This window comes from Phyllopteryx taeniolatus, chromosome 18, assembly GCF_024500385.1.
Source record: "Phyllopteryx taeniolatus isolate TA_2022b chromosome 18, UOR_Ptae_1.2, whole genome shotgun sequence".
Taxonomy (NCBI): domain Eukaryota; kingdom Metazoa; phylum Chordata; class Actinopteri; order Syngnathiformes; family Syngnathidae; genus Phyllopteryx; species Phyllopteryx taeniolatus.
In genome coordinates this window covers 10,729,572-10,747,693 of record NC_084519.1, presented here as the reverse complement: position 1 = coordinate 10,747,693, position 18,122 = coordinate 10,729,572, and the positions used below count along the sequence as shown (strand labels likewise).

Sequence of the window (18,122 nt, the reverse complement as noted above, 5' to 3'; positions counted from 1 at the left end):
CAGTCAAAGCCAGGCAGGCGGGTACAGTACGTGTGTTTTATTGTGAAAATCTGACGGATGGAAGAACGATTGTTATTACATCTTTTTAAATATGAAGGTATAGTGTGCTCGTTTTTGTGCCTTCAAATGTGGAAATATTAAGCCGGAAAATAACGAAAAATGTCTCTTTCAACGGCGCGTTCATTCCTGTCGGAGGCTTGCTATGGCGAGCAAGAACTTGACGCCAATTCCGCACTCTTGGAGCTTGACAAAGGTGCCGACATGCTAGCCTGCTAACTAGTTAGCATAGTTTACAGTGCTTATTGCTTGTAACCAAATAAGCAGGACATGTCTTCATGCTTTTATTGCAGGGCTGCGGTCGGGAAAGCCTGGAGAGCAGTGTGAAGCTGTGGTGCTGTTCCCTAAACTCTTCCTCAAGTACCCCTTTCCCATACTCATTAACTCTGCGTTTCTGAAACTTGCAGACATTTTCAGACTTGGGTATGGCTGTTCAATCGGGATTACATTTGAATGATTTTCAAATGTTCTGTAACTGGCACAATGGATGGTGTTTATGCATTTACAAACAAAACAGAATGAATGCACCCCTAAACACGCCTGTGTCACTAATTTCAGGAACAACTTCCTTCGCCTCTGTGTGCTAAAAGTAACGCAGCAGAGTGAAAAACACCTGGAAAAAATCCTCAATGTCGACGAATTTGTCAAAAGGGTGTTTTCTGTCATCCATAGCAATGACCCCGTGGCCCGAGCCATTACTTTGAGGTAATCAATAATGGAAATGTTCAGTAAGTTCAGATTTTATTTATTTGTTAATTTTTTCTTTATCGATTTGTTTCACTTCATCAATAGAACGAGCAACTGACAATGACATTGTTCAAAACAAGTTTTGCTTTTTGTTTGATTTTCCTTCTGGGGTTTGCGTTATTTCTCTCTCTCTCTCTCTCTCTCTCTCTCTCTCTATATATATATATTTATATATATATATATATATATATATATATATATATATATATATATATATAAATATAAATAAAAACCAACCTTTAAAAAAGTTTCTCAATTTTTTTCCCCCCAGCAGCAATTTCCATAGAAATAAATATGATATATATAAATAAATATAATAAATATAAATAAGCAATCTTCCCTTACCATTGTTTTTTTTCCATTCTCATCAGGATGCTTGGCAGTTTAGCCTCCATTATACCAGAGAGGAAAAACGCCCACCACAGTATTCGCCAGAGTCTCGACTCGCATGACAACGTGGAAGTAGAAGCTGCTATATTTGCTGCAGCCAGCTTTTCTGCACAGTCAAAGTAAGGATATAGTGCAAAGATAATGGCTTGGGGGCTGTCATACAAGTTAACAAGAAGTTAACCGCTCAATATACGGCTTCCTGGGTTTACGATGATCCCGGTGAGTTTGAGGTTACAAACGTCGTACATCGAACTATTTTACGCAGAGGGGTGATAATACGTCATGACACGACACAAGAAGGCACGTTCTGTTACTGCCGTACTGTTTTTTTGGATGGTTTTACATTCATGGCCGAGGAGTATTTTTCATAACATTTCTTTGCATATGCCTACTTTTGTATTCTATTACTGTTTTTAGAGTCTTTGCAGCTGGAATTTGCAACAAAGTCAGTGAGATGATTCAAGGTAATACCTTCACTTCTTATTCAGAATTCTTGAAACAGGAACAGTAATTCCAATAATTCTCTTTCAAAAAAAACCAAGTAGCACTGCAAAGGCACCTGCAGTATGTGTTATAAAACTATTGTTTGAAAAGCCACATTTCATTGTCTTAACACCATCTCAGGTTTGGAGACCCCCGTTGACCTGAAGCTGAAGTTGATCCCCATGCTACAGCACATGCACCATGACGCTAGTTTGGCATCCAGCAGTCGAGAACTTTTGCAAAACCTGGTCACCTCTTACCCTTCCACGCCCATGGTCATTGTGACCCTGCACACCTTTACCCAGCTTGCTGCCTCCTCCCTGATTGACATTCCCAAGCAGGTTGTGCCTTTTGGATTATGCTTACCGTTTCTCTTGTAATGGTCTTTTTAACATCCTTTTTATTTTGATCCCATAGTTGCAGCTCCTCCTTCAATACCTGAAGGATGATCCACGTAAAGCTGTCAAGAGGCTGGCAATTAGTGATCTAAAGCTGCTAGCGAAAAAGGCTCCTCATCTTTGGATAAGGGAAAACACTCAGGTATTAGTTCAGCTGTTGACAAGCATCTTAATTTTGTTATGAGTTGTTTAGGGAAAAATGTGATGCATCTAGTGCAGCAGAATGTAAGATGCACCTAGTAAATAAAAAAAGTTCGATTTTTGTTTCTAACATTAGCCGCTTTGGTTTAGAGGCCGCACATGTACTATAGTGCCAAAAGTATTTACTCCCCTTGCTTGACTTCCATATGAACTCCAGTGACATGTCATGTCACAGGATGGGGAAAATCCGCAAATACGCAGCATCACTGTTTAAACTGCATGGCTTGAATCTGGAGGCAATCGTCGCAGTTTGTAGTCCCAACTTTACGGTAGTCCGATTTTCATTTTCACTTGCAGACCCTGTGTGAGTGTGCACTGAGCAGCCCTTATGTTAGTTTGAAACTCGGCATGTTGGTTGTGCTCTCCACCCTCTCTGGAACAATTGCAATTAAGCAGTACTTCAGTCATACAACAGGTAAGATTCATATTTTGTATTTTTTTTCCCTACACAATTTAGACTTCTTATTCACTTCCAACCTTTAATTAAATTCTTTTAATTCAAAACATTTTCTTCAGTGTCTGTTCCCCCTCGGATGACTGACCTGGTGAAACTGGCACAGGAGTGCTGTTACCATAGCAACCTGGCTGTCGCTGCCCATGGGGTCATAGTGCTCTCCAACATTGTCATTTCCTGTCCAGAAAACGGTACGTTAACTCGCAGCTGAAATATTGTTTATTGACACTTCTTTTCCAACTCCTTACAAGCGTTCCCTTCTCATATTAAACTGATTTATATTTGTCTGTGTGTGTTTGTGTATCCTCAGATAATGCCCTAGAGCAGGATACAATATTGGGGCTGGAGTCCCTGTTGATGCTTTGCAGTCAAGATGGCAGCCCCAGTGCCCAAGCTACACTTAAAGTAAGGCAATAGAGTGTCTGCAATAATTTGCCGAGAACAAACTAGCTTTCCATTCAATCCTGCGACACAGTCTTTAAACTTAGATCAAGATGTGTAAGATAACATGTTGAAGCGCTTTGGTCCTGGAGGAAGAATATATATATATAAATATATATACCACTTTTCAATAGGCACAAATTATTGTGAATGTGTAAGTTGTAAGTAGAGTGTAAGTACAGTTTCCCTTTGAGGGATAAATCAAAATTTGTGAAAATTGGCCCGGTCGGTGGAGAGAAATCGATTGGCTTGCCGTGCAATTCTAAAAACAAATAAAACCTCACAGGTACTGTTATTTAAAAAACAAACAACTCAAAAACACTTAACCCACAGATTCTCATATAAAATATACAATTGCATCATATTATTCTATTATGTTTATTATGTCAGTGTGGTCCAAATTCTGAAATGGCACCTGATTCAAAAACGGTTACTAACCCCTGTTTTAAACTGTTTAAAATATTAAATGTTTAAAAAAAAAGACCCTTTATAAACCTAACCATGTTGTGTACGGGAGTACTTTTTGGTCCTTACAGCTATAAAAAGAAAAGATTCTTGGCTATCAGTGAGCACTGTTTTCCTTATTAAATAACATGAATATAAATAGTTTGACAAACTTTGTATTCTGAATTCTAGGCTGAATTACTCTAGCAGCCCTTTGGAGCATAAACTGCTTCACCATAATCATGATTAACTCAGTCATCTAATGCATGATTGAATTGTCAAAGATCACGTCCTAAATAGTTTCTGGTTTGCTTACAATTTACCTATCCTTTGATTTTAGACCATCCTCACCTCATTAGTTAAGCTGCTGAAGAGTCGACCTCATCTCAGCCAATCCGTTGTGGAATTCCTGCTAGGTCAGCTCCACTTGTCCTGTGACTCCTCTCGCGTTCTCATGTCCCACACTCTGTCAGCCATCGCCACCCATCTGCCGGTGCTGGGCGACAGCATGCTGGGAGATCTGGTGGATCTCTACCGAGTGGCTAGTCACTCATCCACCGACAAACAGCAAGAGCTTCTGGTGAGATAAGTGCACACACCCCAGCTATAACATTTAAATGTAATTTTCATTTGTATTGAAAATTCCACCAACGCTAGCTACTCCGACGCTAACATGTCGTTTGGGTGGCATCTTAGTGCGTTACCGAAAAAGTACGAAAATACGCACATACGTAGTTGCGGATGTTGAACCGTTAATAAGCAGGGGTTCACTCTACATTCTTCTGTCTCTCATTATTTCTCCACATCTTCTATGATCCTGCTCAGGTTTCTTTGGCGACTGTGATTTTTGTCGCCAGCCAGTCATCGCTGTCAGCAGAAGTAAAGACAGTCATCAAACAGCAGCTTGAGAACGTCGCCAATGGTTGGACCGTGTACCGGATCGCACGGCAGGCTTCTCGCATGGTAATCATGGGCTTTACATCACATCATCACATATTGAGCAAAAAGCAGTTATAGCAGGTGGTTGTGTGCTCTACAGTGGAAGTGAAAAGGGAGGGGCGTTCTTTTAACATATGTCAAGTGTAAGAAGACGGCAACTGCCATCCAATTTCTATAGTGCTCCTCCACATTGGGGTCACAGGGGAGCTGGGGCCAAAGCCAGCTGACTTTGTACACACTGAACGTCGCCAGCCAGTCGCCGAGCACAAAGAGAAAACAATGATGCACAAGTTAGTCTTCAATGGAGGTGATGTGTTTTTTTGAATTGTGGGAGGAAGCCGTAATACCCACAGAAAACCCACGTAAGCACTGTGAGAATATGCAAGGAGGGCTTGACCTGACATTCGAACCCAGAACCTCAGTGCCGTGAGGCAGACAGGGTTACCACTGGGTGTGTCGTGCTGCCCTCTTAATTGCAAGCTAAAATTTCATTATATTTAAAAAACAATAAATGATGTACTCAACATTAGCTGACACTGTGACAAAGATGTGTGGCTGGGAGGAGAGTCTCTTTAAATTAAGACCAAACATAGCTGACTTTAAGTGTACATTCCTGTTCAACTTTTAGTCTCGATGTCATCTACACTGGCATACAGGAGGTGCAGAATTTTATTCCCTCTCTGTGCACAGTCGATGTGTCGGGTTGTTGGTACTGTAGATGAGAGCGAGGAAAACAATTGAAGTCTCCACTGACCAGTATGAGGGTATCGGAATACTGAAATTGTAATCTTACAATAACAGTATGCATCACTCGCGTTGGCTGAAGCACCTGATGGTTGAAGGTAAACAAACATGCACTTTTCTTACATCTGTTAAGTTGATCCGTTGGCGAGTAACCTCACATTCCCCATAATGCTCAATGGAAGGAAATGGTTCAAATCTCTTGTCCCATTCAGTCCTCTGTATCACTTTTAACTTCCTACACGTTGAGACCACCAATAAACTGCTGCTGGAACAGCAGGCAGCCAACAGAAGGACAGTTTGGTCTAAAGACACAAGAGAACTGCAGGGGTGTCTCAATGTCATCAACTAGTTTTGTTTTAAAGATTATATTTGCGATTAAAATTTTTTTATTTATTTTGTGCTATTATGCGAGTTTTACATTTGATTTGATTTATTTCCAGTACTTTGTTTTAGCTGGAAGTGCTTGATAAATAGAGTTGAATTGAGTTATTGTCACTTTGGCTGAATTGTACTATGCAGCCAGGACAGAAATGCAAGTACAGCTGTCACATTCAATTCCATTTCCCGTCATCATCACACTTTTCGTAACATCACGAAAACACACCAAAAAAATTAAACCACACTGATGCAGTTACTCCGTTAGATACTCCCTGTGCTGAATTCTCATCACGTATGATGACAATTCGACCTTCCATTTTTTTTGCACGACTAAAGGTATATTTTCCCACACGTCAGTCGATTTCCAGTTGTACAACTTTAGGAAATTGTGGGGTTCCGCTGTGTAATATATATAATATAAATAAAGTATAATAAAGTAAAGTGAAATTAAAACTCCGTTTACCTGTAAAGGGAATTTTAGTCATCACTATCAGTACATTGTTGAAGTTGAACTTTTTGCTGCTACATAGAGCTTTGTGTGGTTGCATGAAAGTGTTCTCTTGAATCCATAGGGGTGCCACGAGCTCTCCAGTGAACTTTACCAGAGTCTGCGAACCCGCGTGGCATCAGAGCACTTCTACTTCTGGCTCAACAGCCTCAAGGAGTTCTCCCAGGCCGAGCAATGCCTGACACACATGGAGGACGGAGACTACAGCGGAGCCATGAGCGCCATTGCCGAGGCCCTGCGCTCCTACCAAAAGGGCATTGCCTCCCTCACGGTCAGTTAACTGCCAGCATCTGGCTGCCATTAAACATTTATTTCACGCACTCTAGCACCAGTGACAGATGTTCCTAGCTGATGATCTTCTTCGTAGTCTTGGTTTTGGATCTGATCCCACACAACCTGTTAGCGGATTAATGTGCATAATACTTGCCTTTATCTAGTCAATTCATCTTGAGTTGTGTGCTACTACGGCATTAATGTAAGGTTATGTGATTAATCCTCCCCTCCAGGCGGCTAGCACTCCTCTAAATCCACTTACATTCCAGTGTGAGTTCATTAAGCTGCGCATCGACAACCTGCAAGCGCTGTCCCAGCTCATTTGCACTTGCAACAGCCTGAAAACCAGTCCCCCTCCAGCCGTCGCCACCTCCCTCGCCCTAAGCACGGGCCACGACCTGCAGAGCTGTGGCCGTATCTCATTACAGGTAAAAAAAAATAAAAAAATTTTTTTAAAGACAGGCTAATTGTGCAAGTCAGAATGACCAATTGATTCATTTCTGTTGATTTGTCCATGACGAACGAATGTGCTAAAACGGAGATTGTCAAAGTATGGCCCACCGACCATTTAAATAATCAATAGCCCTGTAATGGTTGTTGCAATAATTATATTTCTTAATTTTTATTCATTTACTTTACTGATTGTTAATAGATTTATTGTAAATAGTAAAATAATGTAGTATTAGTAAAATAAAAAACTACAAAATCATTTGTTATTTTACTTCATATAATTGTTTAATTATCCATCCATCCATCAGCTTATCCTGGGTAAATTATTTTCCTTTGTGTTTTTTAACTTTAGCTGATGTACATTATATGTCAATGGTATGGCAATACAATATATATTTTAGTAAGTTTGGAAACAGGAAAGGAACACATCCATCCATTTTCTATATCACTTCTTCATTAGGGTCGCGCCTGAGCTGAAACCTATTCCAACTGACTTTGGGCAAGGCATTGTACATCCTGGGCTAGTCGCCTGCCAGGGCACATACAGTACAGGCAAACCGTTTACACCCAGAATGAAACCTATTTAGAGTCTTTAATTAAAGATTTTTTTGGAATGTGGGAGGAAGCTGGAGTACCTCCAGAAAAACTCACGCAAGCACGGGGAAAACTCCACACAGGAAGGCCAGTCCAGGGTGTACCAAACCTCTCGCCCTAAGTCAGCTGAGATGGGCTTCAGCTCACCTGTGACCCTAATGATGATAAGCGATATAGAAAGTGGACAAATACACTAATAAAAATGAGAATGAATTATTTGAATATTAAAATATAACTATTTTATTTACCTCATTTGCAAATGACCTGGCCCATGTGTCTGTTTTAAAAAGCAAATCTGGTCCTGAGCACAAACGTTTACCCACCCCTGTGTGAAAGAGTCACTCCATTTCTGTGGTTTTCAGATGAAAGTATGCATGGACGAGTTCAGAAGTCTCGCCACCCGCTATGCTGAGTTACACCAGTCATCATTTGACGCCGACTACGCCACCCTCCGAAATGTGGAGCTGTATCCTATTACTAGGAATGCACCGATAGCAGTATAAGTATCAGCGCCAATAGTGTCCCACTCTACCCGTACTCTAACTTGAAAAAGTGGTTAACACACAGCGGTAACATGGCATCTTGTATATCTATCAGACTCCTCTCGTTCTTCTTTATCCCTTATTTTTTCGTCTCATTTCTATCGTACAAACCCAATTCCAATGAAGTTGGGATGTTGTGTTAAACATGAATAAAAAAAGAATACAATGATTTGCAAATCATGTTTAACCTATATTTAATTGAATACACTACAAAGACAAGATATTTAATGTTCAAACTGATAAACTTTATTTTTATTTATTATTTTTAGCTTAGCATTTTATGGCTGCAACACGCTCCAAAAAAGCTGGGACAGGGTTAAGTTTACCACTGTGTTACATCAACTTTTCTTTTAACAACATTCAATAAACATTTGGGAACTGAGGACACTAATTGTTGAAGCTTTGTAGGTGGAATTATTTCCCATTCTTGCTTGATGTACAGCTTCAGATGTTCAACAGTCCCGGGTTCTCCGTTGTCGTATTTTACGCTTCATAATAAGCCACACATTTTCAATGGGAGACAGGTCTGGACTACAGGCAGTCCAGTCTAGTACCTGCACTCTTTTACTACGTAGCCACGCTTTTGTAACACGTGCAGAATGTGGTTTGGCATCGTCTTGCTGAAATAAGCAGGGGCGTCCATGAAAAAAGTTGTTGCTTGGATGGCAGCATATGTTTCTCCAAAACCTCTATGTACCTTTCAGCATTCATGGTGCCTTCACAGATGTGTAAGTTACCCATGCCATTGGCACTAACACAGCCCCATACCATCACAGATGCTGGCTTTTGAACTTTGCGTCCATAACAGTCCGGATGGTTCTTTGGCCCGGAGGACACGATGTCCACAATTTCCAAAAACAATTTGAAATGCGAACTCGTCGGACCACAGAACACTTTTCCACTTTGTGTCAGTCCATCTTAGAGGAGCTCGGGCCCAGAGAAGCCGGCGGCGTTTCTGGGTGTTGTTGATAAATGGCTTTTGCGTTGCATAGTAGAGTTTCAAGTTGCACTGACGGATGTAGCGCCGAACTGTATTTACTGACATTGGTTTTCTGAAGTGTTCCTGAGCCCACGTGGTGATATCCTTTACAGATTAATGTCGGTTTGTGATGCAGTGCCGCCTGAGGGATCGAAGGTCACGGGCATTCAATGTTGGTTTTCGGCCTTGCCGCTTACATGGAGTGATTTCTCCAGATTCTCTGAACCTTTTGATGATATTATGGACCGTAGAGGATGAAATCCCTAAATTCCTTGCAATTGTACGTTGAGGAAAATTGTCCTTATACTGTTCGACTATTTACTCACGCACTTGTTCACAAAGAGGTGAACCTCGCCCCATCTTTGCTTGTGAATGACTGAGCAATTCAGGGAAGCTCCTTTTATACCCAATCATGGCACCCACCTGTTCCCAATTAGCCTGTTCACCTGTGGGATGTTCCAAACAGGTGTTTGATGAGCATTCCTCAACTTTCTCAGTCTTTTTTTCCACATGTCCCAGCTTTTTTGGAACGTGTTGCATCCATAAAATTAAAAAGTTGATGATTATTTGTTAAAAACAATAGAGTTTATCAGTTTGAACATGAAATATCTTGTTTTTGAAGTGTATTCAATTAAATATAGGTTGTACTTGATTCGGAAATCATTGTATTCTGTTTTTATTTTTGTTTAACACAATGTCCCAACTTCATTGGAATTGGGGTTGTATGTACTCTTTTTACATATTGCCCCCTCGTCTTCTGACTGAGATAACTGAATTGCCTTGAGTTACATACTACATTTAAGTGAAATGTGTGGCAAGACTGTTAGGAAAAACTTGCAGTTGGATGTTAAAATGTCATTAATCACTAGTTATACGAAAAAATGTGAGTTTGAGTGAAAATTATGCCATGTTCAAGAAAAGTTTTTTTTTGTGAACAATATTGAATTAAAATAAGACACATTTTCATCAAATTTGCGAGATGTCATGGCGTTATCAAGTACCGGTACTTGGTATTGGCAAGTACTCAAATATAAGTGCTTCTACGCATACTTGCTCTGGAAAAAAGAAAAAAAATGGTATTGGTTCATCCATTTTCAACCTTGGTCTCCACTCTTCATGACTGCTGTGTTTTCTCCCGTGATATAATTTGGTTTTCTTAACAGCCTGGTTAGACAACAACAGAGCTGTCTGCTCGTCTCTCACGTGATCGAGGCTCTGATACTGGACCCACAGGCTGTCAGGTAAGCCCTGCCTGCGAGAGTGATTGATACTAAAAATGTACAGTAGTTATACATTTTTAATAGCATTTGTTTTTTATTCTAAGCGGCACGTTACCAACTGCTGTTTAGTCAAGCATCTTTTGCTTTCATTAATTTTCTGACCTGCACTGGCCTGACATTTGAGAAGATTACTCGTCATTTCCATGTGGTGCCTTGTTGGAGATAGCAGTGAAATGTCATCTTAGTTTACATGCATGCTAATAAGTTCGCGCTGCAGTGTTTCTATGTTCGGTGTTGCATAAATACACTAAACTACTGCATAAAATTGGGTGAAAATTGATCACTTTGTTCTGTGTGTGTCGTGTAGTTACCAGGAGTATGGCCTTGTTGGCTCTGTTCAGTCAGAGAGTGAATATGAGCGACGCATTATGTCAGTATTTAACTGTGTCCTTGAGGAAGTGGAGACCCTAAACAAGAAGCATCCACCTGTGTCATATCTGGTAAAATAATAAATAAATAAATAAATATATATATATATATATACATACACATACACTGAACAAAAATATAAACGCAAGTTATTTTTGCTCCCATTTTTCGTGAGCTGGACTCAAAGATCTAAAACTTTTTCTACATACACAAAAGGCCATTTCCCGCAAATATTGTTCACAAATCTGTCTAAATCTGTGTTAGTGAGCATTTCTCCTTTGTCAAGATAATCCATCCCACCTCACAGGTGTGGCATATCAAAATGCTGATTATCCCACAGGTGTTTCTTAGGCTGACCACAATAAAAGGCCACTCTGAAATGTTCAGTTTTGCTTTATTGCGGGAGTCTGGAGGGGTCAGAAAACCAGTCAGTATCTGGTGTGATGACCATTTTCCTCACGCAGTGCAACACAGGTCAGGTTGTTGATTGTGACCTCTGAAATGTTGGTCCACTCCTCTTCAATGGCTGTTTGAAGTTGCTGGATATTGGCAGGAACTGGAACACGCTGTCGTATACGTTGATCCAAAGCATCCCAAAAAATGCTCAATGGGTGACATGTTAGGGGAGTATGGTGGCAATGCAAGATCTGGGATGTTTTCGGCTTCCAGGAATTGTGTACAGATCCTTGCAACATGGGGCCGTGCATTATCATGCTGCGACATGAGGTGATGGTCGTGGATGAATGGCACAACAATGGGCCTCAGGATCTTGTCATGGTATCTCTGTGGATTCAAAATGCCATCAATAAAATGCACCTGTTTGTTGCCCATAACATGCGCCTTCCCATACCATAACCCCACCGCCACCATGGGCCACTCGATCCGCAACATTGACATCAGCAAACCGCTCACCCACACGACGCCACACACTCTGTCTGCCATCTGACCTGAACAGAGAAAACCGGGCTTCAGCCGTGAAGAGAACACTTCTCCAATGTGGCAGATGCCATCGAATATGAGGATTCGCCCACTCAAGTCGGTTACGACGACAAACTGCAGTCAGGTCGAGACCCCGATGAGGAAGACGACCATGCAGATGATCTTCCCTGAGATGGTTTCTGACAGTGCAGAAATTCTTTGGTTATGCAAACCGATTGTTGCAGCAGCTGTCCGGGTGGCTGGTCTCAGACAGTCTTGGAGGTGAACATGCACGATTTGGAGGTCCTGGGCTAGTGTGGTCTGCGGTTGTGAGGCTGGTTGGATGTACTGCCAAATTGTCTGAAACACCTTTGGAGACAGCTAATGCTAAAGAAATGGACACTCAATTCACAGGCAACAGCTCTGGTGGACATTCCTGCATGCCAATTGCACACTCCCTCAGAACTTGCGACATCTGTGGCATTGTGCTGTGTGATAAAACTGCATGTTTCAGAGTGGCCTTTTATTGTGGCCAGCCTATGGCACACCTGTGCATTAATCATGCTGTCTAATCAGCATCTTGATATGCTATGCCACACCTGTGAGGTGGGATTGATTATCGTGACAAAGGAGAAATGCTCACAAACACAGATTTAGACAGATTTGTGAACATTATTTGAGGGAAATGGCCTTTTGTGTATGTAGAAAAAGTTTTAGATCTTGTAGTCCAGCTCACGAAAAATGGGAGCAAAAACAAAAGTGTTGCGTTTATATTTGTGTTCAGTGTGTGTGTGTGTGTATATACACAACCCAATGTAATGTGATTTAATGTCATAATGTGCATACTTTATTCAGATTATGTAATATCATACAGATGTAACTACTGTCTTCTTCAGCATACAGGCTGTCTTTGTGATGCCATCATAGCACTGCTGAAGGTCCCACTGTCTTTCCAGAGGTACTTCTTCCAAAAACTTCAATCAACCAGCATCAAGGTAACAAGGTTTTTGCCACTAGAATATAAAAGCAAACGTTATTAACAGACTGAACCAAAATAGGTGATATTCTAAAGGTGCATCTCAATAAATTACAATAGTTATTTCAATAGTTTAATTCAAAAAGTGAAATTCATGTTCTTCAGATTAATTAACACACGTTTCAGAAGGCCAATTCCTACCTAATTTCTTGATTAAAAGTAATCTTAATTTTTTTCTTATGTATGTAATATACTAATTTCTTGCAATTGTGAATTTGGGATTTTCTGTAGCTGTAAACTAATCATCAAAATGATACCAAAAAATTACTGGTAGGTCATGAGATATTTCACTGTGTGTACTGAATCTAAATATTTTATGAATTTCAGTTTTGAAATGAATCACATTTATTCTGTGATTTTCAAATTTATTGAGCTGCATCTGAACACTGTAGGTCTAGCTCGGGTGATCTTTGGGATGTTCTGTTTTTAACTCTCATGGTTGACGCGTATCTTTGCTCATTTCTCCAGCTTGCCCTCTCTCCGTCGCCACGAACACCAAATGAGCCAATCCCTGTGCAGAACAACCAGCAGCTGACTCTCAAGATAGAGGGGGTGGTTCAACACGGTTCCAGCCCAGGACTTTTCAGGAAGATCCAGTCGGTGTGCCTCAATGTCACATCCACACTCCAGAGCAAGGGACTGGGAGCAGATTACAAGGTTTTAATCTTGTCCTTATATTCAAATGTTGCAAGTCTTGCTTGACATATTATGGTGATTCGTTTTTATCCCTCTTTCTGTGTATTGTATCTTTATATGAAAGAAAGATGAAGAAAAAAAGCAACAAAGAGATCAATACAAAACAATGTAGTTATTATAATGCATATTTTAATATTATTTTTTTGCAGTTGAGTAAATACAGTATTCAAATACCGGACCAGCCTCTACCTTTTTACCATCATTGCTTTTTATTTTGAATTTGTGAGCGTGTTTATTGATTGTATTGATTTGCTACCTTACAGATACCTCTCGAGAGTACAACCAATGAGATCGAGCAACGGGTCGAACCCCACAACGACTACTTCAGCACCCAGTTCCTGCTCAATTTTTCCATCCTGGGCACTCATACGGTTACCGTGGAAGCCTCTGTGGTGGACGAGAGCGGCATAGAGTGGAAGACCGGGCCCAAGACCACGTTGTCGGTCAAGTCTTTGGAAGATCCGTATTCACAGCAGCTCCGCCACCAAATGCAACAAAGTGCTGCTCAGCCTGCTCCTCAGAGGAGTGCATACAGTCGCTTCTAGTTAATCTTTTTAGCTACAACTACTGACTTGTCTGTATGTACATGCTTGTTCCAGTGATTATAAAAGACCAGATTTAATTCCTGCTGATCTTTTTGACTGAGTGTAAAGGACACTATAACTGAATTCCACATAGTATTTTTTTTCAGACAGTATGCAGTCCAGGTAAAGATTTAATGCATGAAAGCCAGTCAAGAGATAATGCAAAATTGCTTGGAAATCCATGACCCTTTCATAATCCACTAATATTTCATGCGGTAATCTCTAGAACATTTTAGTAATGGATGCCCTTGAATTACCGAGTTGTTTTTCTCGAAGTGCGCCAGGGGGCAGGCTCATCATGAGCGTCATCTGTACGAGGTACATGTATTACTGTACTTCCAAACAAAACATTGTTGTTGCATTAGTTTACTCACGTTTAAAAATTGTAGTAATTATATTTTTTTCATTTCCATAATTTTTTTTTCAAAATACCAAGATTAACACGAAACCAAGTACTTGCCTTTCAACATTAAACTCATGCCCCACTCGCTGGCGAAGTAATGCAACTATACCAGGATGTAGTGACGATCGATATGCTAACAAGATAATAAAACCATCATCATTTGACAACAAGAGAGCTTGCGCACTTCGGGGATGTGGAGATTGGTACCAGGTGAGCAAAAGAGAAAGAGTAAAATGCGTGACTTCCGCTATGAGATTTCAGAATAAAGGGCAACATTTTGTACCCAATGTAAAAGGTTAGCGCAGTGTACTTGGGAGCAAATGAATACATGAAAGTTGTTTTGATGAAACTCCCAAGTTTTAACAAATTATGTATTTTAATGTGTGTCTTGATTAGCTTGTTGGGGTACAATTATTTATTTTGAAGGCTTACGACTCGTTTCCGCTACATCTGCATATACGCTGTGTTCTTGGCTGCCTTGTGAATCCCGATTTAAAGCAGATAACGGGTCTGGCCAGCCTGCAAGCGAAACATCGCCGTTCATGCCATTTGACTGCTTTATGTCTATCCCGTTTAACTCTTGCCGTCGAGACGCCCACGCCTGAATTGGGGCTTATCTCATTCACGGAAGACAGGATCTCGATTGCAGTCTGAACCCGACGACCATCATGGTGATGATGCATCGGTGGAATTATCACCCCGGTGTCTGACTGCGATGGAGCCGACCGCGCTCAAGTGGAGCTTCTCGCTCGCTCGCTGGCTAGGTAGCGAGCTAGCTGGCTAACGGTGCCCGCCGGGATTCACTCGACCCCCTTGAGCGAGCAGCCCTGGATAACGGCGCCTGCCTCGATGGGTGTGATTGCGGTTTTAGTACACCGGGAGTGTAGCGACGACACCAGACGAATTGAGCGATGTCCCTAGTTTTGACCATAAAACGGACCATATCTGCTCAAAAATGTGCTAACCTATTGGATTAAGTTTTTCCCTGCACATGACGGCGTTCGCCTGGCTTCAACTCGTTCGCTTTTTGCTCCATCTTTAATGCTCTTTGGATGCTTCTGTGACATTAATTCGGTAAGTAACCACCTACCAGACGTCAAGTCAAAATCAGGGTCTGACTATATCCTGGAAGTGAAGTGCACATACAAGATAGCAGCGCAATGGCTCAGGCTCGGCGCTTACATTTAATGGCCAGTCAAGTATCTGCGCTTTCTTTTGAAGAGCCTACAAGCCTGTTTATCACGTGTATTTACACACACGGGGTTTGCTCATATTTTCCGCTATGCTAGCTCAGTGCGCTAGCTAGCGTGTCATGAAGTCCTGTCCTTCTACGGTCCAATCTTCTTTTCACGCATTACGGAGGCGCCAAAGCAGCTAGCGCGAAGACACAGTCTTAAATCATTCTCATTGAACTTCCACATAATGGGTGGCCTCGATCCCAATTGGTTAGCGCTGCGTTCATTTGCATTATCATTTGCATCTATTATTGCTGCCATTTTTTAAAAAAATGCTTTTTTCACGAAACGTTTATTTTTATTACATATTTTTCACGTTATTTCAAGATTTGTTTTTATCGATCATAGATTAATCGAATATTTTGTATTTCGGATTATTTTGCTGGATTTTTTTTTACTATTACTGTTTATTAACCAATTATTGTTGTTTATTTGGTATTGTTTTGTGATTAAACAAAACTTAAAAAAACAAGCAATATCACATAAGAGGGAGTGGTATTGTACTCATCCACCTTTTTCATTTTTTTGTAAAAGATTAAATTGGCTATTTTTCCATAAATCTATTCAATCAACCAATTAGTCAATAAAACTGTAAGTGCTTTTTCATACAGGAAATTCAACTCAAAACTCTTCACATGAATCAAAAATATAAAAATAAATCAACAGAACAATCAATTCTAAAAATATTTTATCGTGGCAGCCCTAATCTTGAAATAACATAAATTGTAATCACAAAAATATTAAATAAAAAGGAGACATTCCTTACTGATAATGTGCTGCATGGGAGCAAATGTAATTTTGGAATTTATGTATAAGGGGTGAGAGTATGTAGGTTTTACTTTTTTCTCACTCCTTTTCAAATGTGCATTTTCTTTGCATGCTATTTAATGTTTGTTTCCCTCATTGGTTGAACTGGTACTATTTTTATTATTTTTTTATATGATAATGTGTTATCAAAATAGTTGTTGATTAATTTGATGATCGATTAGCTGTCATTTAATGAATTGTTTGTGACACCTCCATTCAAGATATGTGAAATTATCAAGTTATTCATAGGATATTTTCACGTTAAAACAAGATAAGCGCACAGCTTGAAATGATAGAAGAGGTGTTTAAGCAAGAGGCTCGTTTACACGATTAAATTGATTTCTACTTCATGGTTGGCTTGAGACATGGTGAGAGTCTGCAGTTATTGAGCACCATGGATGGGATTCTTATGAGTACTCTTTGTAAAAATGCATGGGGTTGTATGGGAGAAAAAAAATGTAACCGACCCACTTGAGCTGAGGTGTCAAGCTCAATCGTACAAGGGGCCAAAATTAAATGCACACCTTTGGTCGCAGGCTGAACGGGAGAAACATTTATTGAACAAAAGTTTTTAACTTAAATATCAATCGAAAACAACATGATGCAGTATTATTCCAAAATAAACAAACTTAAACTACCATCCATATCATATCTTAAAATAATGTGATAAGTTCACGTTATAATGTGAAAAAGGGTTATTGTTATAACAATAGTGCGGCATCAGTATGCTTCATTACAGTACAGTACAGATTTACAGTACATTTAACTTCCCGAGTGCACAGATTGCTTTGTCCATGTGCAAACTCACACACACACATACACGCCTCAGGGTGTCCTTTTCTCTGTTCCAGACGGTGTGGATTACGATGGCCCAGCTGTTGGACGGGGCCGGCAAACTGGGCTGGACTCTGCTCAAGGCTGTGCTCCGTTTCGTGTTTATGTTCATCAACAACTGTGTAGCCATCCCGTCCTACTGCCTGTACCTACTTGTGCTGCAGCCCCTGAGAATATGGCACAGCTCCACGTTCTGGCACGTTGAGGGATTCATGTTTAAATGGCTGCTGGCCATGGTGTCGTCGTGGGGCTGGATCGCAGGCTACACAGGTAAGACCACAAATGCAGCGGAAACCTCCAGTTGAACGAAATATATATAAATTTTTATAATTGTCTATATACTGGTAAATACACCACAATGATCTTAAAAACTTTAACATAATTTCGAATTTATCTTACATTACCCCGAAAAATAAATTTCTTTGATTTTGAAAAGATGCGCCTGAAGTGTGCATGGACATGCACATGTGGCAAAACGTCTCCTAACCTCCATTAACAACCCAGGCTCCTCCCTGAAATGCAAACTTTGCCTCTCAATCAAAATGTATCTCTTCAACATACTGTACTTCCTTGAGACCAATTTGGGCTTTGGCGGCACTTGTTGCGTCTTAGAGCTTCATAGAAAGGGCACAAATACACGGATACGTAGGTGAGCTTTCAGCAAGTATCAGAGGACAAGTTCAAACAAAAAAATGGTGAATTGGCGAATGGCAAAGCGCGACTAGGCGGGGTATTGTTGTACAGTGAAGCTCCGCTATTTGCAGGGGACAGGGACCGGGCCAGATCGCGAACAGCGGATAATTGACGGCCATTATAATTGCATTGAAATTAATTAATTGGCATTTGAGTCTGCCAAAAAAAAAAACCTCAATTAAGCCCAATAACCACTGATGCGAACAAAGGCGCTCAAGTTCTTGTATAGTAGGGGAGGTGGTAAT

General features: G+C 40.6%; 2 protein-coding genes across 2 annotated transcripts in view; both read left to right on the top strand.

The window, feature by feature from the left end:
- The first annotated feature begins 29 nt into the window (after positions 1–29).
- ints7 (integrator complex subunit 7) lies at positions 30–13,943 on the top strand. Its single transcript, XM_061754499.1, has 20 exons — positions 30–253; positions 351–480; positions 616–762; positions 1,176–1,313; positions 1,612–1,658; positions 1,819–2,018; positions 2,095–2,217; positions 2,574–2,691; positions 2,793–2,921; positions 3,041–3,135; positions 3,956–4,195; positions 4,441–4,578; positions 6,249–6,455; positions 6,691–6,885; positions 7,864–7,967; positions 10,195–10,263; positions 10,610–10,742; positions 12,486–12,584; positions 13,094–13,282; positions 13,585–13,943. Exons 1-20 carry the CDS (start codon positions 160–162, stop codon positions 13,864–13,866), a joined length of 2,877 nt encoding a protein of 958 aa, XP_061610483.1. The 5' UTR covers positions 30–159; the 3' UTR covers positions 13,867–13,943.
- An 836-nt stretch (positions 13,944–14,779) lies between these two features.
- lpgat1 (lysophosphatidylglycerol acyltransferase 1) overlaps positions 14,780–18,122 on the top strand; it is a 31,684-nt gene continuing 28,341 nt past the window's right edge. Inside the window, exons 1-2 of the mRNA XM_061754190.1 lie at positions 14,780–15,382; positions 17,202–17,454. Of these exons, the coding sequence (XP_061610174.1) occupies positions 15,350–15,382; positions 17,202–17,454 (286 nt within the window). The 5' untranslated portion in view covers positions 14,780–15,349. The remainder of the gene's footprint in view (positions 15,383–17,201; positions 17,455–18,122) is intronic.

Coding starts and splice junctions, on each gene's coding strand:
- ints7 (XM_061754499.1), top strand. CDS start 160: ATGTCTCTTTCAACGGCGCGTTCATTCCTGTCGGAGGCTTGCTATGGC. Junction 6,886..7,863: donor GTGGCCGTATCTCATTACAG/GTAAAAAAAAAT, acceptor TGTGGTTTTCAG/ATGAAAGTATGCATGGACGA. Junction 10,264..10,609: donor CTGGACCCACAGGCTGTCAG/GTAAGCCCTGCC, acceptor TGTGTCGTGTAG/TTACCAGGAGTATGGCCTTG.